A 22103-nucleotide genomic window follows, 5' to 3' on the forward strand; every position below is an offset into this window, starting at 1 on the left:
GTGAATTTTAATTTTTAAAATACAAAAAATCGACCCTCCAATTGATGAACTTTATTTATTTTTTAATTTTTAAAATACAAATAAGACTCTCTTAATTATGATTACATTTATACCAAATTAAAACATATCACTCATCTTTTTAAATTTAACTTTGTTGTTATATTTGTAATTCTAAATAAATTATTATTCTTATTATAAATCGAAATATTATAAATTAATTTTAAAAAATAAAAAATTCATGGACTAAAGAAAAATGTAAGAAAAATTTAGTATTATTGACAAATTTTTTTTTAAAGGTACTCTCACAAAATAAAAATAACACTTGTTAATTTCTTATACAAAATGTAAGAAAAATTTAATATTATACACAATAATTTAGAGATTAAATTTTGAATTTAAATGTTTATTTTTTTAATATTTATTGTTTGTAGTATTTTTTGGTGACTTTATTGTTTGTAGTATTTAATATTATTTATGCATACTTAAATATTTAATAAAAAACTAATGAATTTTATTGATAAAATAAATATAATAAAATATATTTCTTTAATAATAATCCATTACGGTCCAAAAATTATTGTTTTTTTTGCCTAATTTTTTTTGATCTAATACAACAAAAATATATCTGTAATTAAAGTTTCATTAGTATTAATGTTTAACTGAAAAAGACAAAATTTGAATTTTAATGTATTTGTCTTGTCATATCTGATCAAAATAATAATAACAAGAGATAGGTGTCACTCATAAACCTATGCCACATTAGTTTCCTCATGTGTAGAAAAAAATTTATTTCTACACCATAGAATTCACCTTAAAATAAACAAATAATTTTGAAAAAGTTGACCGATATTAGCTAAAAAAAAATTGATTACCTACAAGGAGGAAGCAAAGCAAACAGGGAACAGGGTACAGAGGAGTACGGAGGAGGCCATGGGGGAAGTTTGCGGCAGGAGCGAGGATATGGATGGAACGAACTTTCAACACTGCCAAGGAGGCTGCAAGGGCCTATGACTCTGCTGCTTTTGGTCCATTAACCAGCAATAATGCTAACGCTAAGTCCTCTATTAATAAATCTTCAACTACTAGTCTTGTTAAAACAAGTTTTTGAGTTTGAGTGTTTAGATGACAAATTGCTAGAGGAACTCTTAGAATGTGATTAACAATTTTGTCTCAACATAATGTATCCATAGTCTTTTAAAAATCAATTTGAATGTCTGGGTAGGGTTGGTTTCTAGGCTTACGTTCTGTATGGAAATAGAAATAAGCTTAATTTATTGATTTATTAGATAATTTTATTGCTTGGCATATCCAAAACCCGGGAAAAAAGTATAATAATCAGAATTCAGAGCACCTAAGAAAGAAACAACACAGAAGACCGGAAAACATAAAACAATGAACACCTTCGACATTGATCAATCCAAGAACAAATAGAATGGTAGATCCCTATATGATAGAAATAAAAGAACGCAACTCTATAATTTATCTAAACAAATGAAATGAAATCTCTTATTTACAGAATGCAGTTTCCAGCTGTGGAGCTAGCATCTTGCCCCTGAAGGAGTTCTTCCAACAACTTGTTGTCAAAGTATTCCAACTCAAGTTGATGCATATGTTCTTGCTGTTGTTTTGATCTTCTAGAAGAACCGGAAGAAGAAGAAGAAGCAGCGACATAGTCATTTGGGAAATTGAGAATGGCTCTATGACCACGAAAATGGAAAGCAGCAGCGTCATAGGCTCTAGCAGCTTGTTCAGCAGTGTCAAAGGTTCCAAGCCAAATACGAGTCCCTTTCCTGGTTGGGTCTCTAATCTCAGCAGCGAATTTGCCCCATGGCCTCCTACGAATCCCTCTGTAGTGTCTCTCTCCCTCCATTGATGCTTGATTCAGTAATAGTTTGAATGAATAATAATCTTTATATGTGAATGAAACTAGTAAAGTGGTATACAGATAGATAACATTCGGATCGCAGGCATGCAAGTTTGACTGGTGAAGAGGGATCGGAGAAGGTCGTAACTGACGGTTTGACTTTCAACTTCTTCTATCTCCTTGTTGACCTAACCTCCATCACAATCTTGAAATGCAATTTATTACAGTTAAAAATGGAATTGGTATTTTTTTTATATAAATCTTTTATATATTTTTTATGGTATTAAAAATAAATTTGTTATCTTCTATTACTTTTTATTAATTATTTTTAATAACAAAAATAAAAAATATAAAAAAATACACAAAAGTAATATATATAAGATTTTTCTATTATTAATTTTTCTCATTCGTAATATCCCTCCAATTTACAATTTTTAATAATTTTTTCTTTTATATGTTTACGTTAATATTTTTTTAATTTTTTTAAAATAATATAATTTAAAAAAATTTCATTTTACATGAACTTTTTTCTTGCCAAGGTCCAACTAACTTTTTTGTTTTTTCAATCTCATTCTCTTAATCCCGAGTTATTTCTCTTTATTTTTAGTTATGTTAAGTGTCATTAAAATTAACTACTAAAATCAATTAAAACACATATATTTATACATAAATATATTAATAGTTAATTTTAATAGCCAAATAATATTTTTACTCTGTTTTATGGCCCAAAAATAAAATTACATTCAAATTTAGAATTAATTATTAACTTACTAATAGCAATTAGTTTGCTAATTATGCTGAAAATATATATCGTTTACGAAAACCGTTTGGATAGTTGAGGATTAGTTAAGAATTTTCGAATTATAAAAAAGTATTCTATTTTTAGATAAATAATAAAAAATCGAAAAGGACATTTACTTATAAACTAATGAGGCATGCATAGATATGAATATATGTGTATACACAAAACAAAATTAAATTAAAAATTATGAATTAAATCACACAAATATTTATTTTGAATAAAAAGCAATGTACTTATTCCTCAAGTATTTATTAAAAAGACGAATGATTAACAAAAACACAACAATATTTTTTCCTTCTAAATATCGATTAAAGAAACCCTAACATATATAATTAATGTCAACAAATAGCCAAATTACCTAAAAAGTATTTGGAAATTAAATTATTAATTATCATCAGTTAAACTTTCACTTTTTTCTAAATATTTATCCTCCAGTCTCTTTTATTGAGAATTTGTGAAAAAATATTATCCCAATCTAAAGATATTTTATTGTATGTGATTAACGTGAAAAGCGATTTGGGCTATGCACATCAAGAAAAGAATACATAATAGAGTAACAGAAAAAAAAAAAAGAAACTTAAACTCAGAATCATAGATTTGTGTTTTTCAGAGTGGCATCAAGTAAAGGGTGTAAGGAAGAGCATCACGGATTCACGGTGAAAATATCGGCTGCTTGGTGAATGGTGGAAATTGGTAGTTGTTACGAACCACACATGGCAATTGGCTTCAAATTGCTTTATTCTTTTGTGAAAGACTAGGCTAACTACAACGTGCAAAGCAGATTGTTTGTTATAATACAATAGTACATGTTTGGAGAGATAGAGATTGAAATATATTTTAGTATTTGTTTGAGTGTAAAATGGGAGACAGAAATTAAAATAAAAATAAAATTTTAATTTAATTTATACAAAAGATAAAATTAAAATTAATTAATTGAAATGAGAGTATTTTAGGTATAAAATGTTGTTAAAATTTCAATTTCTATCGCTAAAAATTTTAGTTTCTTGTGTCCCACTTTTTGGAGGTACTGAAATATTAAAATTTTAAAAACAAAAACAAAAATTTTAATACCAATCTCTAAATCAACAAACATAATACTGAGTTTTAATTTCTCAGTCTCTATCTCAATACTTCAAAACAAACGCTATCTTAAAATTTTGGAGAGTAAAACCCAATCTATTGAGCTTCAATGTGACTTCAACTAGGAACAAACTACGATATTTTGCTTTTTATTTTTTTTTATGTAAAGATGTAGTTTCTAAGAAAAAATAGTAGCTAAACACAAATTTTCTAGTGTTCACACAAGTAACATATCACTATCTAAAAATTCTATAATACTAAAATCAAAATCAACTTTAACAACAAATCTTGAGTAAGATCTATTTTTAAGTATTTCAAAATTCGAAAAACATATTAAAATGTGTTGATATATCTTCACCTCAAGTAAAATTCATAATTTAAAAAAATAAATAAATAAAAGGAGAAGAAGTGGCTATAAGCCACGTGAGAAAGAGAGAAATTAAAAGGTTTCATTTTTCAAAAAGAAGAAAAAGATAGACAGAGTCAGAAAGTGAGGGAGAGAGCTTTGACAAGAAGAGAAGAAAAAGAAGGAAAAATAATGGTATTATTTTGTTTCATTAATTTAATAAATTTACTCTATTTTTTATAAAATTTTAATATGTTATTTTTGGTATAGAGATGAACATTAGGATATAATTTAATAGTTGTATTATCTTTTTTTGTTTAATTTGAGATATCCACTTTTGTAGAAGGTTTATGTTAATTCCATCAGTTTAGATGATGTATTTTGTTGATTGTTGAGATGCCCTAATACTACTAGGAAGATTGATTATGTACCTATTATTTTGATAGTGAAAAATTTTACTGGATTAGATCTCATGAATTTTTGTCCCTCTTTTGGGAGTTTTTTTCACTATAAAAATTATGGTGTTTAATTATTTCATTTCTGCCATTATATTTGATGTTTTGAGTATCTTTGGAGTTGCTTATTTAATTACACAGGTTGTGAAAAAATTATTTTTGGTGCTTCTACTGTTAGACAGATTTTTATCTGAACCTCAATTTTTTCAACAAAGTGGTATCAAAATTTTGGTTGTTTATTTTTGTACTGATTAAATGGAGAAAAATACCCATGGACTAAATATGGTTAAATTGAATTTAAAAAATTACTCAATTTGGAAAACCCTCATGGAAGATATGTTGTATAGCAAGGACTTGTATGATCCTGTGGAGGGGGATAGATCCAAAAGTACTACATTCAATGCTGAATGAAAGAAGTTGAATCGAAAAGTAGTTACTTTGATTAGGCAATAACTCGATCTTAGCATGTATCCATATGTTGACACCAAAACGAATATCGAAAAGATGTAGAAGAAATTAAAGGAGTTATATGAGAGAAAGAATGTGCACAACAAAGCATTCTTGATTAGGAAGCTTGTTAATATGAAGTATATTGAAGGTAAATCAATGCTGTAGCACTTGAGTATTTTTTAAGAGATGGTGAACTAATTGACAAATAATAAAATCACTTTAAATGATAAGTTGTAAGTCTTATTGTTGTTGAGTTCTTTGTCTGATAGTTGGGAAGTTCTGATTGTGATACTGACTAATTCAGCTCCAAAAAGAAAGTTGGCTTTAGCAATGGTTAAAGAAAACATGTTGAATGAAGAAGCCAATAAAAGAGAGTGAAATTTGATTAATGCCTCCTCCTAGTCAGAAGTACGTGTTTCAGAGTCACAGGGGAGAAGTCAAAGTAAAAAACCTCACAGTTTTGACAGGTCAGAAAGTTGAAGCAAGTCAAGAGAAAAGTACAAGTCAAGAAAGGAGTTTATTTGTCACCATTGTGGCAAGTCAGGACATATCAAGAGGTATTGTAGGTTCTTGAAAAGAGAACAATCAAGAGAAAGAAACAAAGACAAATGTACAGATAGTGATAAAGAAAATACTACTATTGTTTATGAAGATGTTCTTATTACCTATGATGAAAATTATGTTAATCTTGTCTGTGATGATTTCACTTGGATTATGGACTTTGGTACCTCATGTCATGTCAATCCAAAGCGTGAATTTTAGCCAAGGTTCTGAGAACCGGACCGGTCATCGAACCGCTCTAGTCACTGGTTCACTGGTTTATTAGTTCAACCAGTCTAACCGGTGGTTCAACCGAAAAAAAGTTTTAGAATAAAATAATAAATAAATTATAATTAAACATCCTAAAATATAATTATAGTCTAATATAAATCTTAAAAGATCAAAAGTACATCAGCAACCCTAAAACAACAACACTAGTATATTATCAAACAACAACAATGAAACAACAACACATTATAAAACACTAAAACAGCAACACCAGTACATTATCAAAACACTAAAACAACAACACCAGGACATTAGCAACATCATTCAGTAAGGCAGTAATGACACACTAAAATAAATACTAAAAACAGCAAAATCAGTACATTATACTATATATCAAAAGTTCAAAACAGAGCATTCAGTAACCAAGCATTAGCATTAACAAGGAAGTGATGACACTAAATTAAACAGAGCATTAGCAACGCAGTGATGAGTGATGACACTAAATTAAACACTAAAAATAGCAAAATCAGTACATTATACAACATATCAAAGGATCAAAACAGAGCATTCAATAACCAAGAATTAGTATTAGCAAGGCAGTGATGATACTAAATTAAACGGACTATTAGCAAAAAAGTGATGACACTAAATTAAACACTAAAAACAATAAAATCAGTATATTATACAACATATCATAAGTTTAAAATAGAGCATTCAGGCACCAAGCATTAGCATTAGCATTAGCAAGGCAGTGATGACACTAAATTAAATAGACAATTTATTTTTTCAATGAATAAAAAGAGCAACTAATTATGGAAGAGAATAAGAACATGAATATATGATTACATGAAATGAAATGAGGAAACAATTGAACTGATAAGAAGAAATTGTGATAGATGAGTGATTTTTGAAAGAGAAAAGAGAATGAATAGCAGCAGATCAGGCTGCATTGATTTTCCTGGGCATAAGTTAAAATCTTAAAAAATATCTTTCAAATTTAAAATTAGAGATATCCATAGACTCAAGTTTGCTGGTTCTATTAATAAAAATTGAACATATATTATTTGTTGGTAAAGCTCCTTCTATGGTTGGCTCATAACTATCAGGTTCTGGAAATATTACTTCTTGCTTCAAGATTTTAGGATGCCAGCAATCAACATCTTCAGAGATACTAAACATATAGGAACCAAAAATCAAATAGTCATTAAAAAATAACATGAAAAACAGCAAAAACATGAAAAACAGCAACTCAGAAAACAAATAGCACAAGAAAAAATAGCAACAATCAAGAACAATAATAAATACAGCAATGAACAAACATCACCAATCAAAATCATCAAGAACAAACAGCAACAATCAGCAACAACAATAAACACAACACTGAACAATTAAATAAAAAAAATACATTTGAACAACAAAAACAGTTCCATAATTACTGTAAAATAAAATAATCTAAATTGCTCATAACATTAAAATCTAAGAAAATCATTACTCATACCAGGAACAGTTCAATAATATTCATTACTCATCATCAGTAATAAAACCAAGTCTGCAATTAAATCATTGATCATGAACAAACAAACTAAATTAAATTGATTCAAGAAACCTAAGAAAACTCAACAAATAAGCAAGAAATTACTTAAAAAAACCATGAACAACACAGAGATACAACATTTCAGATGAGGGAGAGGGAGCTCAGATCAGGGCTGAGCACTGGCGTAAGCTCAGCCAAAACAGAGGTCGAAGTGTGGTGATAACAGCAGGCTGGAACAAAAACAAGGGTGATGAGCCCATATTTGATGACATATTTTGACTCAATTTGGATGGGTTCTAGCACACAAACTCACACTTAAGCACCCAAAAAGCATACTTTTGTGTTATATCCCTAATTTTATCCTAAATGTGAAAACATATATTTTTGTGCTTAAATTGAGCAATTTAATTCCACTTTCATGCCATTCGATACCATGACTTGTTTGTTAAGTGATTTCAGGTCATAGAGGCAAGAATGGATGGCCAAACGTGGAAAAAAGCATGTACAAGGGAGAAAACATGAACAAAAAAAAGGAAAAGCACACACAGCGAAGTGTGCATGCGCACAAGCATCTGTGCGTGTGCACACAAAGAAATTTCTATGCGTGCATGCGCACAAGCACCTGTGCGTACGCATAGGTCAACTTTCAGTCAAGTGTGTGTACGCACATATCTGTGCATACGCACAGGACCCTGCACGTGATTTCATTAAAGAAACACGTGCTTCGCGATTTCTGAGGCCTCTTGGCCTATTTTGGAAGGCTTGAAGGCTGAATTTTGATGCTATATGAAGGGGATATCAACACATATGAAGGCATTAGCTATTAGGTCTTAGAGATAGTTTAGTTTCATAGTATTAGGAGTAGGAGTAGTGTAGAATAGAAAGCTCTCTTAGGGTTTCATTTCTCATCTTCATTGTAGCATTTTATAGCAAGCTTTGATTTTGGATTTTGCTTCTTAATTGTAAGTACTCTGAATTTCCTCTTTAATTAACGCACCTTTACTTTCATTTCCTTTTGGTTCAAGTTACTTTATTCATGTTTGCAATTTGGAGTTTCTTGAAGTTTTGATTGATGAAATTAATGTTTCATGCTTCCTTTATGTTTGATTGCTTATTTATACTTGATTTTGTTGATAGTTGGTTATAGTTTTCTAGTTTTCCCTGTAATTTCTCATGTTTTACTTTTATGCACACAAGGTGTTTGTGAAAATGCCAGTTGGTAATTTTGAGTATATTTTCACACCTTGGCTTGGGGTTTGAGTTCCTAGGATACTAGAGTCATAATATCTGACATTTAGTTGTAGTTCTTGGCGAGTTAGTTGACTCTTGTTTCCGTTAAAACTAGCCTTTTATCAACTAGTTTGGTAAGTTGGTTAGGACTTATGGATTAAGGTCAATTATGCTTGCTTGACCTAAACTTCGATGTTAGGGGTTAACTAAGCGAGACTAACTCATGATAATTACCATAGTTGTGGTTATGACAATGATGGGATTTCTTGGAACCTCATTCCCAAGTCAAAGTCCCTTTTATGCATTTATAGCATTTTCACGAGTCTTGATCTTATCCCCTTTTTACTTGCATTAATATCAATTTTGATCATTGCTTACTTCTTTTATTTCTTAGATCTTTTAATCTTTCGTTCTTCGATTTGGAAACTACCCCGTTTTGCCCTCACAACCAAAAGCGTAACACTCTCAATTGCATTCCTAGGGTGAACGACCTGTGGTTTAACTACTCTCGGTTAATTTTGTATTGAATTGTGATAACTTTAGAATTGTAATTTGATTGATGATCAATGGTTGGGTTTGGACTATACTTGCAACGTCAATCCTATTTTTAGTGTAAAAATCCAAACCTATGCTCTTGGCCGTCTTCGTCAAAATTTTGGCGCCGTTGCCGGGGAATGCAATTGGTGTTATATCTTTTGGTTGATGTGAATATGTTAAGTAAATAGCACTTTTTGGTTGTTTGTTTGCTTTTGTTAGTAGGTTTTTGTTTATATTTTGTTCATGACTTTTTCACACCATCACCACAATGCACCCCAATGGAACCCAAACACTTATCCTTATAGTCACCAATTCTATACACCACGCCTCACTACGTACAAAACCAAAACGCTTACCCTTAGGAGTTTGATTGTCAACCTTCATCACCTCAATCTTCATCTTCATATATGGATCAAGCCACACAAGAAGTACTTTTCGTGCTAATTCAAGAACAACAAGGGTTCCAGAAGAAGCAAGAACAAGTCATGTCTACCTTAGCGGAAACTCTTGACCGGTTAGCTTCATTACGTTCATGCCATAACCAAGAAATTCTAGTGGATGAATGTGTGAAACAAAATGAAGAGTGTGGAGTGAGCGAAGCATTACAAAATCAAGTAGAAGATGACAAGTCACAACATGAAGCAAAAGAGAAGACAAATGAAGAATCAGTGGGAATTGATAAAGAGGATTCCATCATTTAAGATTTTTTGTCCAACTTGGTTAATCCCTCCAATAACATTCATAAGCCTCCCTTGTTTGAATTTGAAGGAGATGTTGATGTGGACTTCACACAACCTCCAATTTTTGACTTGAGTGATGATGAGGAAGATTCAAAAGAAGTTGAGGAAGATTTTGGTTACCAAGAGGTGAAGATACTTGTGCAAGAGCAGATTGAGCGGGTGAAGATTTCACCAACAAGCTTTCTAGGCCCGCATCAATATGTCATCTTAGAGATGGATTGTTAACTTCAAACTTTTCTTGGAGTAGTGGATGGTAGAGAGAAGAATGTTAATTGGCGAGGGTATAGAAATTTCATCAAGAAGGCCAATTTGACATTTGGAGCTCAATTTTGGTGCAAGAGTCAATCTACTGGATTCCGGGGAGTGCACAAGTGTGTTCATAGTGATTCAAGGCAATGTTCATCTATGTGAAACAATGAAGATCAACGAGAAGATGAACAAGAGATTAGAGTATGGGATCCGGGAATTGGTTTGAGGAGTCAACACTTATGGATCCTAGTTGCTATCTTGAAATCTCTCAAGAGTTTGGTGCAATTCATTTGGGACCCCGGAGGTCAAATCAATAGCAAACTTGGTTGGAGATTCAAGGAGGAGTGGAAACACAAGCCACCCTAACAAGGATCTCCTCAAAAGTCCAACTTAAGGACTTTAAACCAAAGTGTTAGGTGGGAGACACCCCACCATGGTAATATCCTTCTAACTTTCTCCCTCTTAGCTTTTAATGCTTGAATACTTGGTTATTTGCTTGGTTGGTTAGTTTTATTTTGATGGTTGTTAGTCAATTTTAGTGAAATAATGTGTTTTTGCGAGTTTTATGATGTTTTGGGACTTGAAAACCTGTTTTGGATGTCATGTTTGATGCCTTAGAGGCAAAATTTTTGTTGCAAGAATAAAGACCTGTGCGTACGCACAGCCTTGTCTGCGCGCACAGTTCCCCTGTATTTCCGTCCCTGTGCGTACGCACATAAATGTGCACACAGACACACTCCTAAACACTCCCTCTGTTCACAGCATGCGCACGGCTTGTGCATGTGCACACTACCTTCTTTTCCTTCTGTGCGCCCGCACACCTTGCGTGCCAGCACACACTCCTCCCTTTTTCCTTTTTTTAAAAAAAAAACCCCACCTGTGCGTGCGCATAGCTCTGAGCGCACGCACAGCTTGTGACAATTCCTCTGGTCGCAGCGCACGCACCCTTTGTGCGTGGGAACATCCCCACCTTTTTCTTCTTCTGTGCGCGCGCACAACCCTTGTGCGCCCGCATAGGCTGCGACATCCCTTCTGTTTGCAGCGCTCGCACGCTGCTGTCCACATGCATACCCTTCCGTCTTCCTTATGTATGTCCGCACACTACCCTGTGCGTACGCACACGACCCTTTTCGAACGTTAATTCGAAAAGTGGACAGTCGCGCTTCACAAGCCCCATCCCCACCTTTGCTTTTCTTCTTTCTTTTTTCCAAAGCACAGCAGCACCATAGCCCTATTCCCACCCCAACCTTCAGCCCAACCACCCAGACCACCACTTCCCACCACCTCCGTTGACGCTACACCGCCGACGACCACCCCGCCGTTGCCGACCCGTCCTCTCTCTCACCATTTCCTCTCCTTCTCCATTTTTTCCCATTTCTCCTCTGTCTCCACGACAGACCGCGCCCAGCAGCCCTAGCGCGCGCTTCCAGTTTTGGCGAGTAGCCACCAGCAGCAGCGGACCTCTGTGCCACTACGAACTCTCTCTACCTTGCCCACATTTCTTCTTCTTCTTCCTTCTGCTTTACAGGTTCCATTTTCTTCCCTGTAACCTGCTCTTTACTGTTTCTATTTCATTTTTCCTTGTTTAGCTGCATTTTTTTAAATCCCTGTTCTAGTAACTAGGTGGCATTAGGCTATATGATTTTTGTTTTCTGGATTGAATGTCTGATGCTGGGCTGATTGTTTTGATTTTCTTTGGCTTGATTGCTGCTTTAACTGAACTGTGAATGCTGCTTTTAGGTTCTGCACATAATATGCTTGACAAATTGCGTGAATGATTATTTTTTATTTGATTCTCTTGTCTGATCAACATGTGCTTTGAATTTTATTTTCATTCGGCATTTTAATTCATATTTGTGCAGTTTTCTATTAATTTTGATGATGCTTGAGCTTGAATTATGATTATGTACCTTGTGCAATTTCTTCTTGAACATCAAACTGAACTTGGAAGCTAGAACTGTGATTATTGTTGTTTGTGTCAATTTTTGCTGTGCATATCATACTTTAGTGGATGCTCTGAGTATGTACTTTCTGCTTATTTGTTTTGCTTAAACACCAAACCAGCCTTAAACCTACAATTTTGAAATCTGTTTGGTACCATTAGCAGTAGTACATACAATGTTTGTTGAGTGAATTGTGGTTATAACTTATTCATGTTGTTTTGACATAACTGATCACATAGATAGCTAATTGCTCCTTTAAATTTTTTAGCAATCCAAATTGAACTTCTTCAACTGATTGCTTTATTGAACAAGGTTGTATATGTTTGATTGTTTTCCACCTCTGAACATGAATAAGTGCATGCTATCATTGTCGACTTGGATATTCTCCTAGTGCCAGTTTTTGGTTTAAACTTGGTTACATTTTTTTAGGCATGATTAGAGAATGACCAAGTCTTGGTTCAATTCACTTGCATTGTCACACCTAAGTCATATATATGCTTTAATTTTTGTTCATTCTTTCATTTGTTACTTAAGTTACTTGATTAAGTGTAAATACATTTCCTTTGGAGCATTTGACTGCTTTATATATGCTTTCCCCTAATTGAGTGTTTGTTTACCTTTTTGGTTCTTACTTGAATTGTTTGACTATTCCTCTTTGTTTCTGTGATTTCTATCTACTTCTCCTGAATTGTATTCTATTTTTGTCTTTTTCAGGATGCCTCGCAAAGGAAAGGAGAAAGCCAATCCTTTGGCTTGTCCTCCTCCTGGGCCTCCAAGTACACAACCGGACACGTTCATTAATGCAGAAGCCCAAGAACAGTATAAGAAAATAGAATCAAAAGCCTTTCACTACAAGAAGAAGTTGAACTTAACGGAGAAATATGCGGATTTAATACAAAACAGACTAAATTTTTGCCATTGGAGATTCGTGAAATTCGACTCGGTGGAAATAAATGAACACCAGGTCAAAGAATTCTACAGAAATCTCCTAAAGAGGGACGCCCCAACTGTTTTTATGAGAAGTGTCACACTGGACACCTTTGATCATGCTTTAGAGGCCCTCTTAGATATTTCACATATTCCTCCGGCTCGTGACGCTTACCCTCAGATAGTGAAGGAATTGACATCAGGCAAGCTGTCATTGGACGTTGTTCTGAAAAAGATTGGCACACCTGATGCCAAATGGGAGTATAACAGGGAAAACAATGCGGTCCCACAGAGCATCGCGTGCACTGACCTAAATCCTGAGGCAAGGATCTGGCAACAGATCGTTGCCGACTATATCCTACCAAGCACGCATACCACGCACATTAGGGTCCGTGTGGCAGTTTTGCTTTGGGCTATTCTGGAAGGGAAGATGATCTCCGTTCTTCCTCTTATTAGAGACTCGATGTGAAAGGTGACTCAACAGAAAAAGTACAACATTCCCTTCCCATCGATGATCACTAGATTAGCCGCTTTATCTGGAGTAGAAAGGCGCCTGACAGACAAGACGTCTGTTTTCATTAGCAAGCAGCCATTCCTGCCATACGGCGACTATGAGGGACCACCACAAAAGAAGAGGAAGACCACTAAGCCCCTATTAGCACCAGAGCCCTCAACACCTCCTACACCTCCTGTGCCTACACCCCGACCTTAGACACCCTATGGGCAGGGCCGGGAGATCATTCAGATCTTCCACCACTACGAGCGCCGCAACGCTTGCCGCTTCCAGTAGATTGTGGCGAAGTTCGAGGGTCGAGACCTTGGACCACCTCCTCCGGATACACCAGAGCATGAGCCCGAGACCGAGGAGCTAATACCGGAGGAGCCAGCAGCTGAAGCTGGCCAGGCAATCGAGCCCCCGGAGTAGAGAGCAGAGGAGCCCACAGTTGAGGAGGATACAGTTCAGAGAGTTGATGAGCAAGAACCTATAGCTAAGCCGAGAGCTGAGACAGCAGTTGAGCCAGCTGACAAGGCAGTTGAGGAGCTGGCAGTCGAGCCCACCGCACAGCCTTCCAGTGCCATTATTGTCTATCAGCATCATCACCACCCACCACCGCCAGATGTGGAGCTTCGCAGAGTTGATTACTCCGGTCCAATTCTTTGGCACGAAGGACCGTGCATCATCTAAGTGTGGGAGAGGATCTACTATTTTTGGGTGTAAACATTCTCTCCTGAACACTTGTCATTTAGTTTATTTTCAGTCTTTATTATGCTTTTTGTAGATATCTTTAGTACTTTGACTTATGCACATTTTACTTTGATATATATATATATATATATATATATATATATATATATATATATATATATATATATATATATAAAAGTTGTTCCTAGTTATCTTTAGTATTGCGCTTTCATTTTGTTATTTGTATACATATTGCACTTTATATTGCTTGGTATATAGTATAGATATGGATTGTGAGTGGATGATGTGAATAGTATATGGCTAGTTTACTTTGATCCTAATTGTTCATGTTACTTTTTGCTTGTTGAAAATTAGGAAAAGAACTAGGAAATTTTGAAAAAATTTGCATCCATCACAACATATATACATATAGGAAATAATTTTGGTGAAAAACAACAAAATTTTTCAAGAATTTTGTTTCAAGGGCATTCTATTGAATTGATTTGGGATATTGTTTTTAAACTTGCTTGAATAATTTTTATGGAACATAGAAGATTAAAGAACAAATACCTTGTGAGCTTTTGAGCTATATTGAGTGGTTACACATTTTAACCACTAATTTTGTTCATTGTGTGCTATATCTCTTCTATGATTGTAATCTTGGTTTTGCTTGATTCTTTATTTCCAATTATTGATGTTTTGAATTGCATTGAGCATGATTGAGGCCATCTTTGATTGAAACTCACTTCACCTATATAGCCTACCCTTTGCATCTACCATTGTTGATCCCCTTTGAGCTTTATTTACCCCATTGTTCTTGATCTTAGCACATTACAACCTTAAGCGAAAAACCATGATTCACCTTGGATTGTATCCTTGATTAGCTTAGGTTGAAGAGTGTGTTTCATTTAAGTGTGGGGGAATTTTTGGGAAACATTGGTAGTGAATGAAAATGCTTATTTTTGGGTATTCATTAAAAATTTTGGAAAATAGAAACAATCATGTATGAACTACCAAACCATATGCATTTACTAAAAAAAAACATCATCATAAAAAGGGGAATGAAAGTTGCCCCAAAGAAAAGGAAAAGTGAATAAGAGATGCATATGTGATATGAATGATAAATCATACATGAATGTTGTGAAAAAGGAATGATGGAAGGTTAGGATTGCATTTTGTTTGGATTTGGTTGATATAGGTTGAGTTAGATACTTAAACTAATCAAGGATTCAATCATTTTAGTCCACTTAGTCATATATATCCCACCTTAACCCTAACCCCATTACAACCCTAATAAGTCCTCATGATAATTGCATCCATGCATCACTTGTTTATTGATTGTTAGATGAAAAGCAAACCCTTAAAAGCATGATTAGAGGAGATTTGAGTGAATTGACCCTTAGACATCGAGTGATTAGAGTGTATACATACCTAGTGAGGGTTCAATTACTCAATTCTATGTTTCACATCTCTTATAATGTATTCTTGCAAGTTGCTTCATTTTGAAATTTGAATCAATTCTCTAGATTGTGGTTGCATTGGAGGATTTCCTTGCTTAGCCCTATTTGTCTACACTTGCTTGGGAATTTGTTTGTTTGTTTTCACCAAATTTCATATAGATACTATAGATTGATATATATATACTTGCATGCATATGGATAGTTGCAGTTAATAAGTTGACCACTCCTTTTGATCCTTTTCCTTATTGGTTTAGTATGAGGACATGCTATTATTTAAGTGTGGGAGAATTGATGAGTCCATATTTGATGACATATTTTGACTCAATTTGGATGGGTTCTACCACACAAACTCACACTTATGCACCCAAATAGCATACTTTTGTGTTTTGTCCCTAATTTGATCCTAAATGTGAAAACATGTATTTTTGTGCTTAAATTGAGAAATTTAATTCTACTTTCATGCCATTGGATACCATGACTTGTTTTTTGAGTAATTTCAAGTCATAGAGGCAAGAATGGATGGCCAAAAGTGGAAGAAAGCATGTACAAGGGAGAAAATATGAACAAAAAAAGAAAAGAAAAAGCACACACAGCGAAGTGTGTGTGCACACAAGCATCTGTGCGTGCGCACACGAAGAAATTTTCATGTGTGCATACGCACAAGCACCTGCGCGTACACACAGGTCAACTTTCAGCCAAGTGTGAATACGCACATATCTGTGCGTACGCATAGGATCCTGCACATGATTTCATTAAAAAAACACGTACTTCGCAATTTTTGAGGCCTCTTGGCCCATTTTGGAAGGCTTGAAGGCTAAATTTTGATGCTATATGAAGGGGATATCAACACATATGAAGGCATTAGCTATTAGGACTTAGAGATAGTTTAGTTTCATAGTATTAGGAGTAGGAGTAGTGTAGAGTAGAGAGCTCTCCTAGGGTTTCATTTCTCATCTTCATTGTAGCATTTTATAGCAAGCTTTGATTTTGGATTTTGCTTCTTAATTGTAAGTACTCTCAATTTCCTCTTTAATTAAGGCACCTTTACTTTTATTTCCTTTTAGTTCAAGTTACTTTGTTCATGTTTGCAATTTTGAGTTTCTTGAAGTTTTGATTGATGAAAGTAATGTTTCATGTTTCCTTTATATTTGATTGCTTGTTTATACTTGGTTTCATTGATAGTTGGTTATAGTTTTCTAGTTTTCCTTGCAATTTCTCATGTTTTACTTTTGTGCACACAAGGTGTTTGTGCTTGGGGTTTGAGTTCCTAGAATACTAGAGTCATAATATCCGACATTTAGTGGTAGTTCTTGGGGAGTTAGTTGACTCTTGTTTCCGTTAAAGCTAGCCTTTTATCAACTAGTTTGGTAAGTTAGTTAGAACTTATGGATTAAGGTCACTTATACTTGCTTGACCTACTCCTTGATGTTAAGGGTTAACTAAGCGAGACTAACTCATGATAATTACCATAGTTGTGGTTATAGTGATGATAGGATTCCTTAGAACCTCATTCCCAAGTCAAGGCCCCTTTTTATGCATTTATAGCATTTTCACGAGTTTTGATCTTATCCCCTTTTTACTTGCATCAATATCAATTTTGATCATTGCTTAGTTCTTTTATTTCTTAGATCTTTCAATTTTTCGTTCTTCGTTTTGGAAACCACGCCATTTCGCCCGCATAACCAAAAGCGTAACACTCTTAATTGCATTCCTAGGGAGAATGACCCGAGGTTTAACTACTCTCGGTTAATTTTGTATTGAATTGTGATAACTTTAGAATTGTAATTTGATTGATGATCAATGGTTGGGTTTGGATTATACTTGCAACGTCAATCCTATTTTTAGTGTGAAAATCCAAACCTATGCTCTTGGCCGTCTTCATCAAAGGGCTTGAGGCAAGCTCGACCAAGCGACGAAGAGGGAGCACCGCAGCAGAAACACGGCGATATAGAGGCGGCAGAAGCTCAGAATAGACGCAGAAGCTCAAAATTGACAGTAAAGCGAGGCGAGTAGACGCGTTTCGACGACCATGGATGCAGTGCTGATAGTAGCAGCACATATTGCGACGGCAACAGTAGTGCGGTGGTGGTGACACATCTTGAAGAGGAAAGTGGCATTGGAGGCTAGGTTTTGTTGAGAGAAGGAAGCAGATGCGGTGAGTAAGAGAGATAGAGAGGGAGTCAGGGTCAGGGAGGTGTCTTTTATTTTTTTTTGTTGAAAAGTGAAAACTGGCCGCGTTCTAGTTCGGTCCGACTGGCCGGTTCAGCGATTCATTGATGATTTTTAAATTAGTGGTTTTAAGATACTAATTGAACCGTAATTATTGTTGGTTCACGGTTAGACCAGTCAGACTGGCCGGTCTGATTTTCAGAACCATGATTTTAACTTCCTATACTGCTAGAAATTTTAGCAAGATCAAATTGGGAGATAAAAGAGTGTGTGATATCATTGATATGTGTGTTATGTGGCTTGAAACCAATATGAAATGCAAGTTACAGTTGAAGAATGTTAGGCATGCGCCAGATATGCAGTTCAAACTGATTTCAGTGAAGGCATTGGAACAAGAGGGATATTGCACTTCTTTTTGTAACAAAAAATACAAGATTACCAAAGGGGCTCTCATTGTTGCTAAAGAAGACAATAGTCTCACTACTCTCTACCGGTTGCAAGCAAAGTTGTGCAAAAAAGAGGTGAATGTAGCTGATTATTCCTCTTTTGATTTGTGGCATATGCGTCTTGGTCACTTGAGCGATAAAGGACTAAGCTTCTTAGTCAAGAAACACTCACTTCTCGTAAAAAGTACAACTTTAAATACTTATACTCATTGCTTTATTGGAAAGTATGCTAGAGTATCATTTTATAGTTTTGGATCTCATAGGAGATCACATGTTCTAGATTTAGTTCACACTGATGTGTGCACTATGGATGCTAAGACACTAGGTGGTGCATCATACTGTGTTACTTTTATTGATTATTCTCAGAAAGTGTGGGCTTTTGTTTTGAAATCTAAAGACCAGGTGCTCTGTATCTTTAAACACTTCCATGCAAGAGTTGAAAATGAAATAGGAAGAAAATTGAAATGTGTTTGAGCATATAATGGTGGTGAATACATGAGTCTATTTGAAGAGTATTGTAAAAGACATGGGATCAAACTTGAGAAGATGGTTTCTAAGACTCCTCAACATAATGGTGTTTCAGAGAGAATGAATCGCACTATCAATGATAGAGTCACGTGTATGCTCCTTCATGCAATGCTACCTAAATCCTTTTGGGGTGAAGCAATGAGGACTGCAGTAGATTTGATCAACCTTTCTCCTTCAGTTTCACTAAATGGTGATGTTCCAGATAAAGTTTGGAGAGGAAAAGATAATTTCTATAGTATTTGTGAGTGTTCGGCTATAGGACTTTTGTTCACATTCTAAGAGATGAAAGGTCCAAACTTGATGAAAAGTCAAAGTAGTGTATCTTCATAGGTTATGGTCACGAAGACTTTGGTTGATTATGGGATCCGGTGAGCAAGAAAATAATTAGAAGGCGAGATGTGATTTTTCTTGAAGACTAACCATTGATGATCTTGAGAAGACAAATAAGTCAACAATAATTGTTAGACGTTCTACTAATGATGAACATAGTCTTTCAACTAGACCTCCTGTTGATGGGAAAGATGTACAAGTTGATAAGGATGGTGATGATTTGCATGAAGAACTTACACCTCAACCAGAGATGCCAGATGCAAAAATTTCACCAGATGTTAAAGTTTTACTTGAACCACCAGTTGAGCTTGAATTGAGAAGATCTACTAGATAGCATCATTCTTCTCAAAAATACTCTCCTTATGAGTATGTGATGAACATTGAGACTAGGGAGTCAGAGAGCTACCAGGAAGTTATGTCTGATGAGCATAAAGAAGATTGGTTGAAGGTCATACAAGAAGAAATGAAATTCTTGCATGACAATCATACGTTTGAATTGGTGAAGTTGTCGAGTGGTAAGAGAGCATTCAAGTATAAATGAGTTTTCAAATTGAAAGTGGATGAAAATGTCTCACGACCATGGTATAAAGCTCGGTTGGTTGTGAAAGGCATTGAACAAAAGAAATATATTGATTTTGAGGAGATTTTCTCTCCAATTGTGAAGATGTCCTCTATTCGAGTTGTGCTTAGATTGGCGGCTAGCTTGAATTTAGAGGTTGAACTGCTTGTTGTAAAGACTGCATTCTTTCACGGTGATATAGATAAAGAAATTTATATGGAGCAACCAAAGGATTTTGAGGTTAAATGAAATGAGCATCTTGTATACAAATTGAAGAAGAGATTATATGGGCTGAAGCAAACGCTAAGACAGTGGTACACGAAGTTTGATTCCTTCATGGAAGTTCATGGGTATAGTAAGACTTCTTCTAATCATTGTGTGTATATCAAGAAATTCTCTGATGGTTATTTTATAATTCTCCTACTTTATGACATGTTGATTGTTGGTCATGACACTAAGAAGATTGAAAGTCTTAAGAAAGACTTGAACAAATCTTTTGCTATGAAAGATTTGGGTCATGCAAAGAAAATTCTTGACATGAGTATCACTCGTGATAGGAAGAATGAAAAACTATGGTTGTCGCTGCAGAAGTATATTGAGGTTTTATAGAGGTTTAGTATGAGTAATTCCAAACCTGTTAGTACTTCACTTGCTAGTCATTTCAAGTTGAGTTCACAGCAATGTCCTACAAATGAGAAAGAAAAAGCAAAAATGAAGAAGACTCCATATACATCTGTAGTTGGCAGTTTAACGCCATTATTGTTGTGTATACGTATATACTTGTTGTAAAACCCGGTCAAACTATAATTAATTAAATAATAAATTAAATAGGAGCAAATATGGTTAGAAAATTAGCAATCAGAATTTGATAATTTAAATATGATATTTGGACTCAGTGAACTTTTATGAGTCGGAAAACATAGTTTTTTGCGTAAAAATACGCACTATAAATTTGATCGGCAATACTGGCTAAGATCTATCCGGTACTACAGCTGAATAAATTAATTATAAGTGAATAAGGTTAAGAAATGAGAAATTATAATTTGAAAAGTTAGAAATATTTAAGATACGATTTAAAACTTTAATCTTAAAGATTTTGGCCCAAAGTTGGGCCAACGGACTAAAACAAGTGAACTGGACCCAAGTGGGCCCAAGACCCAACATATATAAATATTAGTTATGAGTATTTCAGCTCATTAACCCTAAAGAAAGGGTGTGGGGCACTGGAATGGAGAAGAGAGGAAGAAGAGAGAAAGTCCTAACTCCATCAAACTTTAAATCACCATAAATTTTGATCCGAAACTCCGATTGACAAGCCGTTTACAGCCACGCGTCGCTCTTCTCATCCTCTACAATTCTATCTAATTTTTATCGTGAGTATTCCACTGTCCTCTACCTAGTTTTCATTTTTCTCCTTAAATTCGAGTTTGGTTATGGATGTTGAGTAATTTTATGATTTTGGTTGTTTAGGAGTGCTCTAGTATAAGCCGTTGGTGAGTTCCATCAACCAATTTCGTGGGTTAAGGTAAGGAACCCCCTAACCCTTATGATTTGTCAATTTCATGAACCATAGGTTGATTATAAGTGTGAAAACTGATTATGTTAGAGTATTGGGTGATTTTGGTGCACAATTGGAAGATTGATATTGTTTGTGGGGCTTTGGTGAGTCTTGGAGCTAAGGGTTGGTGGAGACTTCCAAAGAAGAGGCTCAATTGTTTTGGCTCCAAGAGGTACGGTTTAAGTTTTATTTAAGTACCGTGTGGTGTAATGAGAATTCCTAGGCTAGATGCCCCTAGGATTAAGTTTGGATTGTGTAAATAGTTGGTACTAATATGTATAGTTGATATGTAATGTAAATTAATGATTGGATTGAGAATTGTGTGAATTTGTATGTTTGGTGTCTTGAGAATTTGATGAATTAGATGATGAATATTAGTTTGTGAAAAATGCATTTAAATCGTGAATTTGGGCCAGAGGTCGTGAATCTTGGACCGGAGGTCAGAAAGAGGTAAGGAAGGTAAGTGATGTGTGTATTGTGTGATGTCATATGACGTTGAATGGAATTGTGATTGTTGTTATTTGGTTACAATGGATTGTATGGATTATGTGGTTATTGGTTTTGATGGAGGAATTGATGTCTTTGTTGATAATGCAAGTGAGTTGTATATGATGATATGAATTTATATGTATTGGGGGTTGACGGAATCGGTATTCTTGGAACTTGAGATGTGGAATGAAATATATGATATGGTGTTTTATTTGAAATTGAGTTATTTGATTGAGATTGGTCAAAATGGTGGATCGGTGGACTGTGAATTTAATGAGAATATTGAAAATATGAGTTAAGGAGGGTTGAGGTTGATTTTGGTAAGTTTTGGTTGGTTTTGAAAAGGTTTGAAATTGGTTTGTGTTGAAAATTTAGTTTTTGTTGGTTTTTATGAAAGTTGTGATTTTGGTCTACTTTGACGTAGCATAACTTGGTCTTCGGATCTCCGATTTG

General features: G+C 34.7%; 1 protein-coding gene and 1 long non-coding RNA gene across 2 annotated transcripts; one reads left to right on the top strand and one right to left on the bottom strand.

The window, feature by feature from the left end:
• Positions 1-1510: 1510 nt before the first annotated feature.
• Positions 1511-1870, bottom strand: LOC112696317 (ethylene-responsive transcription factor ERF098-like). Its single transcript, XM_025749039.3, has one exon. It carries the CDS (start codon positions 1868-1870, stop codon positions 1511-1513), a length of 360 nt encoding a protein of 119 aa, XP_025604824.1.
• A 9321-nt stretch (positions 1871-11191) lies between these two features.
• On the top strand, positions 11192-14224 carry LOC112696316 (uncharacterized). The gene is made up of 2 exons (XR_011861958.1): positions 11192-11583; positions 12713-14224. It is a non-coding gene; the product is annotated as an uncharacterized lncRNA (long non-coding RNA).
• The last annotated feature ends 7879 nt before the right edge of the window (positions 14225-22103 follow it).

The sequence above is a fragment of the Arachis hypogaea genome, chromosome 6 (assembly GCF_003086295.3).
Source record: "Arachis hypogaea cultivar Tifrunner chromosome 6, arahy.Tifrunner.gnm2.J5K5, whole genome shotgun sequence".
Taxonomy (NCBI): Eukaryota; Viridiplantae; Streptophyta; class Magnoliopsida; order Fabales; family Fabaceae; genus Arachis; species Arachis hypogaea.

Bases quoted from the DNA above. Each gene is read 5' to 3' on its own strand.
- LOC112696317 (XM_025749039.3), bottom strand. From the start codon at position 1,870: ATGGAGGGAGAGAGACACTACAGAGGGATTCGTAGGAGGCCATGGGGC.